The following is a 13,402-nucleotide window of genomic DNA, read 5'->3' on the forward strand; positions in this document are numbered from 1 at the left end:
CTCATATCTATCTATCTATCTATCTATCTATCTATCTATCTATCTATCTATCTATCTATCTATCTATCTATCTATCTATCTATCTCATATCTATCTATCTATCTCATATCTATCTATCTATCTCATATCTATCTATCTATCTCATATCTATCTATCTATCTCATATCTATCTATCTATCTCATATCTATCTATCTATCTATCTATCTCATATCTATCTATCTATCTATCTATCTATCTATCTATCTCTCATATCTATCTATCTCATATCTATCTATCTATCTATCTATCTATCTATCTATCTATCTATCTATCTATCTATCTATCTATCTATCTCATATCTATCTATCTATCTATCTATCTATCTATCTATCTATCTATCTATCTATCTATCTATCTCATATCTATCTATCTATCTATCTATCTATCTCTATCTATCTATCTCATATCTATCTATCTATCTATCTATCTATCTATCTATCTATCTATCTATCTATCTATCTATCTATCTATCTATCTATCTATCTCATATCTATCTATCTCATATCTATCTATCTATCTATCTATCTATCTATCTATCTATCTATCTATCTATCTATCTATCTATCTATCTATCTATCTATCTATCTATCTATCTATCTCATATCTATCTATCTATCTCATATCTATCTATCTATCTCATATCTATCTATCTCATATCTATCTATCTCTCTCTATCTATCTATCTATCTATCTATCTATCTATCTATCTATCTATCTATCTATCTATCTATCTATCTAATATCTATCTATCTCATATCTATCTATCTATCTATCTATCTATCTATCTATCTCATATCTATCTATCTCATATCTATCTATCTATCTATCTATCTATCTATCTATCTATCTATCTATCTATCTATCTATCTATCTATCTATCTATCTATCTATCTATCTCATATCTATCTATCTCATATCTATCTATCTCATATCTATCTATCTATCTATCTCATATCTATCTATCTATCTATCTATCTATCTATCTATCTATCTATCTATCTATCTATCTATCTATCTATCTATCTATCTATCTATCTATCTCATATCTATCTATCTATCTATCTATCTATCTATCTATCTATCTATCTATCTATCTATCTATCTCATATCTATCTATCTATCTATCTATCTATCTATCTATCTATCTATCTATCTATCTATCTATCTATCTATCTCATATCTATCTATCTATCTATCTATCTATCTATCTATCTATCTATCTATCTATCTATCTCATATCTATCTATCTATCTATCTATCTATCTATCTATCTATCTATCTATCTATCTATCTATCTATCTATCTATCTATCTCATATCTATCTATCTCATATCTATCTATCTATCTATCTATCTATCTATCTATCTATCTATCTATCTATCTATCTATCTATCTATCTATCTATCTATCTATCTATCTATCTATATCTATCTCATATCTATCTATCTATCTATCTCATATCTATCTATCTATCTATCTATCTATCTATCTATCTATCTATCTATCTATCTATCTATCTATCTATCTATCTATCTATCAATTCAATTCAATTCAATTCAAAGAAGCTTTATTGGCAGGACCAAATACATATTCGCATTGCCAAAGCAAGTAAGAAGTAAGGGAATGAGGGATAGGGACTGAGGGCTTGGGGATAGGGACACATCTAGGGTCGGGGTTATACAAGTCCATGGCATATCATGTCTCTCTCAGTTTATGGCATGCAGTGACATATTGTGCCGCTGTGCCCACTGTGGTTTCCTCTTCACCCAGCAGGATGTAGAGTTTCTCTTCCTCTTCCATGGAGCTGAAGTCCGGTAAGAGATCAGAGAGTCTCCTGAAGTGAGTGTCCCTTACTGCTGAGTATTTGGAGCAGTGTAGCAGGAAGTGGGCCTCATCTTCCACGGCCTCCTGGTCGCACTGTTGGCACAGTCGGCTCTCCCTGGGCTTGTAGGTCTGTCTGTGGCGCCCGGATTCGATGAGCAGGTTGTGGGCGCTCAGTCTGTAGCGGCTCAGGATCTGTCTGTCTCTGTGGTTTGGCAGTTTCTCCAGATATGGCGCCAGTTTATATTCCCGCTGTAGACTCCGGTATATTGTCAGTTTCTGGGATGTCTTTATGTCGTTCCTCCAGTCACTGATATATTCCTCTTGGCCTTTGTTTATTGTCTTCTTGATTTCGGCTTTTGTGAGGCCGCGCTGGGTGACATTTTCTTCAGGCCGGGTCAGGGTGAGATGTTCTGGGGGGCCTGGTTTACCTGGGACCCCTTGGTGTAACAGGGCTTTATGGTGATAGGAACTTTGCCTGCTGCTGTGTAGATGGGCCCAGAATGATAGCGCCCTCTTCTGGATTGTGAGGTGTAGTGGGAATCTGCCCAGTTCTGCCCGACAGGCACTATTTGAGGTGCTCCGATGGACTTGGAGAAGGTGTTTGCAGAATTCTAGGTGGAAGATTTCTGTTGGGCTGGAATCCCACCTTGACCAGTCTGGGTATGTGTCCGGACCCCAGACTTCACTGGCATACAGGAGGATTGGGGAGATGATGGAGTCAAAGATTTTCAGCCAGACCGTCACTGGTGGTTTGAGATGATAGAGTTTTCGTCTGATGGCATAGAAGGTTTTGCACGCCTTGTCTTTCAGAATCTCTATGGCTTGTTTAAAGCTTCCTGATTGGTTGATTTCTAGGCCCAGGTAAGTGTACCTGTCGGTCGCTGTGATTGTGGCGTTATTTAGTGTGAAGGTCGGGTGCCTGGGGGATTTTGAGTTTCTCTTCTGGAACATCATGATGTTGGTTTTCTTGGCATTGATGGGTAGTGCCCACGTGGAGCTGAATTTTTCTAGGATTTGCAGGTTGTCTTGGAGACCTTTCTCGGTTGGTGATAGTAACAGAAGGTCATCTGCATACAGCAGGAATTTCACCTGGGTGTCATGGAGGGCGAGACCTGGTGCTGAGGAGGATTCCAGAGCTGTGGCCAGTTCATTGATGTAGATGTTGAAGAGCGTTGGACTGAGGCTGCAGCCTTGTCTGACTCCTCGGCTCTGCTGGAAATCAGCCGTTCTTCTCCCGTTCACCTTCACGCTGCATCTGTTCTCTGTGTAGGAGCTTCTGATGACGTCATAGGTTTTACCTCCTATTCCGCTCTCCAGCAGTTTCAGGAATAGGCCCGGGTGCCACACTATCTATCTCATATCTATCTATCTATCTATCTATCTATCTATCTATCTATCTATCTATCTATCTATCTATCTATCTATCTATCTATCTCATATCTATCTATCTATCTATCTATCTATCTATCTATCTATCTATCTATCTATCTATCTCATATCTATCTATCTCATATCTATCTATCTCATATCTATCTATCTCATATCTATCTATCTCATATCTATCTATCTATCTATCTATCTATCTATCTATCTATCTATCTCATATCTATCTATCTCTCTATCTATCTATCTATCTATCTATCTCATATCTATCTATCTATCTATCTATCTATCTATCTCATATCTATCTATCTATCTATCTATCTATCTATCTATCTATCTATCTATCTATCTATCTATCTATCTATCTATCTATCTATCTATCTATCTATCTATCTCATATCTATCTATCTATCTATCTATCTATCTATCTATCTATCTCATATCTATCTATCTATCTCATATCTATCTATCTATCTATCTATCTATCTATCTATCTCATATCTATCTATCTATCTATCTATCTATCTATCTATCTATCTATCTATCTATCTCTCATATCTATCTATCTATCTATCTATCTATCTATCTATCTATCTATCTATCTATCTCATATCTATCTATCTATCTCATATCTATCTATCTCATATCTATCTATCTATCTATCTATCTATCTATCTATCTATCTATCTATCTATCTATCTATCTATCTATCTATCTATCTATCTCATATCTATCTATCTATCTATCTCATATCTATCTATCTATCTATCTATCTATCTATCTATCTATCTATCTATCTATCTATCTATCTATCTCTATCTATCTATCTCATATCTATCTAACTATCTCATATCTATCTATCTATCTATCTATCTATCTATCTATCTCATATCTATCTATCTCATATCTATCTATCTATCTCATATCTATCTCATATCTATCATCTATCTATCTCATATCTATCTATCTCATATCTATCTATCTATCTATCTATCTATCTATCTATCTATCTATCTATCTATCTATCTATCTATCTATCTATCTATCTATCTATCTATCTATCTATCTATCTCATATCTATCTATCTCATATCTATCTATCTATCTCATATCTATCTATCTATCTATCTATCTATCTATCTATCTATCTATCTATCTATCTATCTATCTATCTATCTCATATCTATCTATCTATCTATCTCATATCTATCTATCTATCTATCTCTCAATCTATCTATCTATCTATCTATCTATCTATCTATCTATCTATCTATCTATCTATCTATCTCATATCTATCATCTATCTATCTCATATCTATCTATCTATCTATCTCATATCTATCTATCTATCTATCTATCTATCTATCTATCTATCTATCTATCTATCTATCTATCTATCTATCTATCTATCTATCTATCTATCTATCTATCTATCTATCTCTCATATCTATCTATCTATCTATCTATCTATCTCATATCTATCTATCTATCTATCTATCTCATATCTATCTATCTATCTATCTATCTATCTATCTATCTCATATCTATCTATCTATCTATCTATCTATCTATCTATCTATCTATCTCATATCTATCTATCTCATATCTATCTATCTATCTATCTATCTATCTATCTATCTATCTATCTATCTATCTATCTATCTATCTATCTATCTATCTATCTATCTATCTATATCTATCTCATATCTATCTATCTATCTATCTCATATCTATCTATCTATCTATCTATCTATCTATCTCATATCTATCTATCTATCTATCTATCTATCTATCTATCTATCTATCTCATATCTATCTATCTATCTATCTATCTATCTATCTATCTATCTATCTATCTATCTATCTATCTATCTATCTCATATCTATCTATCTATCTATCTATCTATCTATCTATCTATCTATCTATCTATCTATCTATCTATCTATCTATCTATCTATCTCATATCTATCTATCTATCTCATATCTATCTATCTATCTATCTATCTATCTATCTCATATCTATCTATCTATCTATCTATCTATCTATCTATCTATCTATCTATCTATCTATCTATCTCATATCTATCTATCTATCTATCTATCTATCTATCTATCTATCTCATATCTATCTATCTATCTCATATCTATCTATCTATCTATCTATCTATCTATCTATCTATCTATCTATCTATCTATCTATCTATCTATCTCATATCTATCTATCTATCTATCTCATATCTATCTATCTATCTATCTATCTATCTATCTATCTATCTATCTATCTATCTATCTATCTATCTATCTATCTCTATCTATCTATCTCATATCTATCTAACTATCTCATATCTATCTATCTATCTATCTATCTATCTATCTATCTATCTCATATCTATCTATCTCATATCTATCTATCTATCTCATATCTATCTCATATCTATCATCTATCTATCTCATATCTATCTATCTCATATCTATCTATCTATCTATCTATCTATCTATCTATCTATCTATCTATCTATCTATCTATCTATCTATCTATCTATCTATCTCATATCTATCTATCTCATATCTATCTATCTATCTCATATCTATCTATCTATCTATCTATCTATCTATCTCATATCTATCTATCTATCTATCTCATATCTATCTATCTATCTATCTCATATCTATCTATCTATCTATCTATCTATCTATCTATCTATCTATCTATCTATCTATCTATCTATCTATCTATCTATCTATCTCATATCTATCATCTATCTATCTCATATCTATCTATCTATCTATCTATCTATCTATCTATCTATCTATCTATCTATCTATCTATCTATCTATCTATCTATCTATCTATCTATCTATCTATCTATCTATCTCTCATATCTATCTATCTATCTATCTATCTATCTATCTATCTATCTATCTCATATCTATCTATCTATCTATCTATCTATCTATCTATCTATCTATCTATCTATCTATCTATCTATCTATCTATCTCATATCTATCTCATATCTATCTATCTCATATCTATCTATCTCATATCTATCTATCTCATATCTATCTATCTCATATCTATCTATCTATCTCATATCTATCTATCTATCTATCTATCTATCTATCTATCTCATATCTATCTATCTATCTATCTCATATCTATCTATCTATCTATCTATCTATCTATCTCATATCTATCTATCTATCTATCTATCTATCTATCTATCTATCTATCTATCTATCTATCTATCTATCTATCTATCTATCTATCTATCTATCTATCTATCTATCTATCTATCTATCTATCCCTCATATCTATCTCACAGTTTAGTAAAAGGTTGAGGAACACTTTAAAAGAGATTCCAGTGGTCATGATCTTCTGATAGGTCATATACAGTATATACCAGTGGGAGGATCACATTGGTGAACATTGTGATCTCTGACCACCATTGATTTCAGAATATAAGGACTCTATAGAGTTTAAACCACTTCGGCACTGCTCAGAGACTTCCGTTACTTTACAATTTAAAGTAAGGTTAAAAACTAAGAACTCTAAGCAATGCCAAATGGGTCCGAGCACTTTAAAGAGACCTTTTATTCTGGAAATCCGAGGTGGCTCTAGACTTTACTGATATGATCTCACGCGTATCTGTGACATATCGGAGGACCATTTTGACTGTACTGCCCCTTTAAGGTTTTTTTTTTTTGTTTTTTTTTGCAGATATTATTTTATAGTAAATAGTGAGTAATTTTAGCCACAAGTCACAGAACATTTCACTGACCGTGTAGAGTTCTCCAAGGCTCTGGAAAAGACGGCATAGTCATCCGAGGAATGCTGGAGAGAGTAATACCAAACTGCTGCCCCCTGGACCTGCGGGTTCATCTCCTCTCCTCCTAGAGAGTTCTGGAGTGCCTGGTAAAAAGCCATTTTGCTCTCGCCTCTTCCTTGAGCTTCTTCAAACCTCTGATGGAAGGACAGACATTTTTTGAATATTTTACAGTCAGATCTAGATTAATAATGAAAGTTCAAACTAAGGTTCTAAAAACATCCAACCACCGAGAGCCCCACTCAGAAAATACTCAACACCTTCTTCTATTACACTGGGTACGAAATGTAGAGGATCCGGACCATTAACTGAACGTGACCCTCTTAACATTAGGCTAAAAAGTTACATATTGTGGATCAGTATAACAACAAGTCACTGTTAGGAGGGTGTCAAGGTACTAAAATCTATCTACCTATCCATCCATCCATCTATCGATCTATCTATTTATCTATCTATCTATCTACCTTCAGTACCATAGTAGTTATATTATTGTATATAGGGGGCAGTATTATAGTAGTTATATTCTTGTATATAGGGGGTAGTATTATAGTAGTTATATTCTTGTATATAGGGGCAGTATTATAGTAGTTATATTCTTGTATATAGAGGCAGTATTATAGTAGTTATATTCTTGTATATAGGAGGCAGTATTATAGTAGTTATATTCTTGTATATAGGGGGCAGTATTATAGTAGTTATATTCTTGTATATAGTGGCAGTATTATAGTAGTTATATTCTTGTATATAGAGGCAGTATTATAGTAGTTATATTCTTGTATATAGAGGCAGTATTATAGTAGTTATATTCTTGTATATAGGAGGCAGTATTATAGTAGTTATATTCTTGTATATAGGAGGCAGTATTATAGTAGTTATATTCTTGTATATATGAGCAGTATTATAGTAGTTATATTCTTGTATATAGGAGCAGTATTATAGTAGTTATATTCTTGTATATAGGGGGCAGTATTATAGTAGTTATATTCTTGTATATAGGGGCAGTATTATAGTAGTTATATTCTTGTATATAGGGAGCAGTATTATAGTAGTTATATTCTTGTATATAGGGGGCAGTATTATAGTAGTTATATTCTTGTATATAGGGGGCAGGATTATAGTAGATATATTCTTGTATATAGGGGCAGTATTATAGTAGTTATATTATTGTATATAGTGGCAGTATTATAGTAGTTATATTCTTGTATATAGGAGCAGTATTATAGTAGTTATATTCTTGTATATAGAAGGCAGTATTATAGTAGTTATATTCTTGTATATAGGAGCTGTATTATAGTAGTTATATTCTTGTATATAGGAGCAGTATTATAGTAGTTATATTCTTGTATATAGGAGGCAGTATTATAGTAGTTATATTCTTGTATATAGGGGCAGTATTATAGTAGTTATATTCTTGTATATAGGGGCAGTGTTATAGTAGTTATATTCTTGTATATAGGAGGCAGTATTATAGTAGTTATATTCTTGTATATAGGGGGCAGTATTATAGTAGTTATATTCTTGTATATAGGGGCAGTATTATAGTAGTTATATTCTTTTATATAGGGAGCAGTATTATAGTAGTTATATTCTTGTATATAGGGGGCAGTATTATAGTAGTTATATTCTTGTATATAGGAGGCAGTATTATAGTAGTTATATTCTTGTATATAGGGGCAGTATTATAGTAGTTATATTCTTGTATACAGGGGAAGTACTATAGTAGTTATATTCTTGTATATAGGGGCAGTATTATACTAGTTATATTCCTGTACATAGGGGCAGTATTATAGTAGTTATATTCTTGTTTATAAGGGCAGTATTATAGTAGTTATATTCTTGTATATAGGGGCAGTATTATAGTAGTTATATTCTTGTACATAGGAGCAGTATTATAGTAGTTATATTCTTGTATATATGAGCAGTATTATAGTAGTTATATTCTTGTATATAAGGGCAGTATTATAGTAGTTATATTCTTGTATATATGGACAGTATTATAGTAGTTATATTCTTGTATATAGGGGGCAGTATTACAGTAGTTATATTCTTGTATATAGGGGCTGTATTATAGTAGTTCTATTCTTGTATATAGGGGCAGTATTATAGTAGTTCTATTCTTGTATATAGAGGCAGTATTATAGTCGTTATATTCTTGTATATAGGGGCAGTATTATAGTCGTTATATTCTTGTATATAGGGGGCAGTATTATAGTAATGATATTCTTTTATATCGGGGGCAGTATTATAGTCGTTATATTCTTGTGTATAGGGGACAGTATTATAGCAGTTATATTCTTGTATATAGGGGCAGTATTATAGTAGTTATATTCTTGTACATAGGGAACAGTATTATAGTAGTTATATTCTTGTATATAGGGGCAGTATTATAGTAGTTATATTCTTGGATATAGGGGGCAGTATTATAGTAGTTATATTCTTGGATATAGGGGGCAGTATTATAGTAGTTATATTCTTGTATATAGGAGTATTATAGTAGTTATATTCTTGTATATAGGGGCAGTATTATAGCAGTTATATTCTTGTATATAGGGGCAGTATTATAGTAGTTATATTCTTGTGTATAGGGGACAGTATTATAGCAGTTATATTCTTGTATATAGAGGCAGTATTATAGTAGTTATATTCTTGTACATAGGGAACAGTATTATAGTAGTTATATTCTTGTGTTATAGGGGCAGTATTATAGTAGTTATATTCTTGTATTATAGGGGCAGTATTATAGTAGTTATATTCTTGTACATAGGGGGCAGTATTATAGTAGTTATATTCTTGTATATATGGGGCAGTATTATAGTAGTTATATTCTTGTACATAGGGGGCAGTATTATAGTAGTTATATTCTCGTATATAGGGGCAGTATTATAGTAGTTATATTCTTGTACATAGGAGCAGTATTATAGTAGTTATATTCTTGTATATAGGGGCAGTATTATAGTAGTTATATTCTTGTATACAGGAGGCAGTATTATAGTGGTTATATTCTTGTACATAGGAGCAGTATTATAGTAGTTATATTCTTGTATATAGGGGCAGTATTATAGTAGTTATATTCTCGTATATAGGGGCAGTATTATAGTAGTTATATTCTTGTACATAGGAGCAGTATTATAGTAGTTATATTCTTGTATATAGGGGCAGTATTATAGTAGTTATATTCTTGTATATAGGGGCAGTATTATAGTAGTTATATTCTTGTATATAGGGAGCAATATTATAGTAGTTATATTCTTGTATATAGGGGGAAATATTATAGTAGTTATATTCTTGTATATAGAAGGCAGTATTATAGTAGTTATATTCTTGTATATAGGGGCAGTATTATAGTAGTTATATTCTTGTATATAGGGGGAAATATTATAGTAGTTATATTCTTGTATATAGAAGGCAGTATTATAGTAGTTATATTCTTGTATATAAGGGGCAGTATTATAGTAGTTATATTCTTGTCTATAGGGGCAGTATTATAGTAGTTATATTCTTGTATATAGGGGCAGTATTATAGTAGTTATATTCTTGTATATAGGGAGCAGTATTATAGTAGTTATATTCTTGTATATATGGGCAGTATTATAGTATTTATATTCTTGTATATGGGGGCAGTATTATAGTAGTTATATTCTTGTACATAGGGGGCAGTGTTATAGTAGTTATATTCTTGTATATAGAAGGCAGTATTAGGATGGATTCACACAAGCACATTACATCCATAATGGACGGAACGTATTTCGGCCGCAAGTCCCGGACCGAACACACTGCAGGGAGCCGGGCTCCTAGCATCATAGTTGTGTACGATGCTAGGAGTCCCTGCCGGACAACTGTCCTGTACTGTAATCATATTTTAATTTAGGGACAGTAGTTCCACGGAGAGACAGGGACTCCTAGCATCGTACATAACTATGATGCTAGGAGCCCGGCTCCCTGCAGTGAGTTCGGTCCGGGACCTGCGGCCGAAATACGTTCCGTCCATTACGGAAATAACATGCTCATGTGAACCCAGCATTATAGTAGTTATATTCTTGTACATAGGGGGCAGTATTATAGAAGTGAAATTCTTGTCCATAGGGGGTAGTTTTATTGACAAATATCTTATATTGAGACTGCTTCTTTCAGCTACGAGATTGATTAAAACTACTGACCTTGCTTGTATTTAAACTATACATGATTACCCTCTTCCTCTGGCTTCAGACTTGCCAAACTTACAACAGTATGGTTATACGGAGCTGTACTATGACAAGTATAGAGCTTTTTAGGGCTCTACTGTACCTCTGTATTTCTGGGGCGCTCCATCGGACGCCGTATTACAGAAGTATTCTCCCCTAAAAGCAATGACGATGACGCCTCTCTGTAAACTAGTAAATCAGCGACTAATTCCCCATTACTATATGGATTCCTTTGAAGTATTTTGTAACCTTCTAAACAATAAGAAGGAGCGTTCCCTCACTGCGCAGTACAGTAAACGTTGCGTTATCAGCAGGGAACACATGCAGAGCCAGAGGTTTGGAGTCTATTTTCATCCAATCCATCATTGCACACACGCTTTTTGCAGGAAGTGAGGAAGTGATCAGGAAGAGGAAGTGGAAACCACCAGGGAAAGAGCAACATTTCTCCACAAATTACGATCCAATTGCAATAGACATTCTAATTAAAAGTAATATAATAAGTATATAATATAAACAATACGCAAATGGATAACTATAATGGCATGGCTCTTTAACCCTGTCATGACCCAGACAGTTTTGGTCTTCATGACCCAAAGAAAGTTTTTGTTTTTGCCTCCCCTTATTCTGATTGGTATAACTTTTTTATTTTTACTCCGACATGGCTGTTTGAGCACTTCTAGTTTGCTTGACAAGTTATGTTTTGTTATGGAATTATTTTGGCCGCTATCAGCACCACTAGCGCTCGTCTATTCCGTTTCCCAGCATGGCTCAGTGCCTGATGAAGGTCATCTAGACCGAAACGTCGCACTCTGCCACTGGCATTAAAAACAAAATAAAAAAATACCTTTTTTTAAAAATTGGTGTGCCGGATACTCTTTAATATTTATGTTTGGGTTGGGCCCCTATCCGTGCAAAACCTCACCCTTCCACGTATCTGGTGCTATCTGAACCTATACACATATATCTACAGGGGTGGCTGTGTGGCACTCTGTACAAGGGGGCTGTGTGTGGCACTCTGTACAAGGGAGGGCTATCTGGAACGATCGACAAGAGGGGCTGTTTGGCGCTATCTACAGGGGGCTCAACTGGGGCATTATTAATTATTGTGCGGGGGCACGGTTACTGAGGGGGCACTTTTATTGTGTTCGAGCATTGAGAGATAATTATTACCATCTGGGGCACTGTGGATTAATATAAATGTAACTACTCCTTAACAGTTAAGCGACCTGTTACGTTTATACAGTCTTACATTTACAATCGGCCCTTTGAAGGCAACCATAAGGGTGATGTGGCCCTCGGTGAAAATGAGTTTGACACCCGTGATATACATGATCTAACATAAGTATCAAAACATCCATGGGGTGTGGCATCCATGTAGCACCCCATGTGTATGTCCACCTCTGCAGCTTCCTCAGGGGTGTAATAAAGGGGTGTAAAAAGCTGGGTAATAAATGACTGAAGACTATTTACTTGAGTTTTTTTTTTAATGGGGGGGTGTAAGAATTGAAGAAACCTCTCTAGGATTTCACTTGAAGTTCTAATGAGTCATTCATCTTTCAGAAAAATTATACCCTTCTTTACTCACATAGAACCAGAAATGGGCAATGGAACTGTACACGGAGTATCTGGTGCTTGTGATCAGTATCAATATAGGAAATGCTAGACATATTATCAGATCATACGGTGCTCCTCGTGACATGGACTCATCTCATCTGCTGAAGATCTGCCATTAGGACCAGAGAGGAGTTGAATTTGCTTGCACATACTAGCAATATAGTGAACGTGCACCCTTTACCAGCAAGGTCCAAATTCTCTGCTTAATAATTCCTTAATTTAGTTTTGATTTTGTGGTGCGGAGCTCTTCATCCCCCTGCTTAGTAAAAGTTAAATGATAAAATTATTTTAGCTACCACTAGGTGGAGCTTATTAGCGAGTTTATTGTATAAACAGTATGCAGTAAGTGCCTCAGCTCCCCCTGGTGGTGGCTGTAGGAAGTCAAAATTGTATCATTAAACTCTAGGTAGGGATCTGGACTCTGTATAAGAACTTCTGGCAGTGCCAGGCTGTAAGGGGCATTGCAAAAAGAAGAAATATATAGGAACCTTTATGTCATATCCTACCAATATGACATATAGTAGGAAAACCCCTT

The 13,402-nt window shown here is 33.7% G+C and overlaps 1 protein-coding gene across 1 annotated transcript in view; it reads right to left on the reverse strand.

Annotated features, from left to right (window-relative positions):
- Positions 1–13,402, reverse strand: part of TG (thyroglobulin) — a 224,689-nt gene that overhangs the window by 16,237 nt on the left and 195,050 nt on the right. The window contains exon 44 of the mRNA XM_075827934.1: positions 7,028–7,209. Coding sequence (XP_075684049.1) covers positions 7,028–7,209 — 182 coding nt within the window. The remainder of the gene's footprint in view (positions 1–7,027; positions 7,210–13,402) is intronic.

The sequence above is a fragment of the Rhinoderma darwinii genome, chromosome 5, assembly GCF_050947455.1.
Source record: "Rhinoderma darwinii isolate aRhiDar2 chromosome 5, aRhiDar2.hap1, whole genome shotgun sequence".
NCBI lineage: Eukaryota > Metazoa > Chordata > Amphibia > Anura > Rhinodermatidae > Rhinoderma > Rhinoderma darwinii.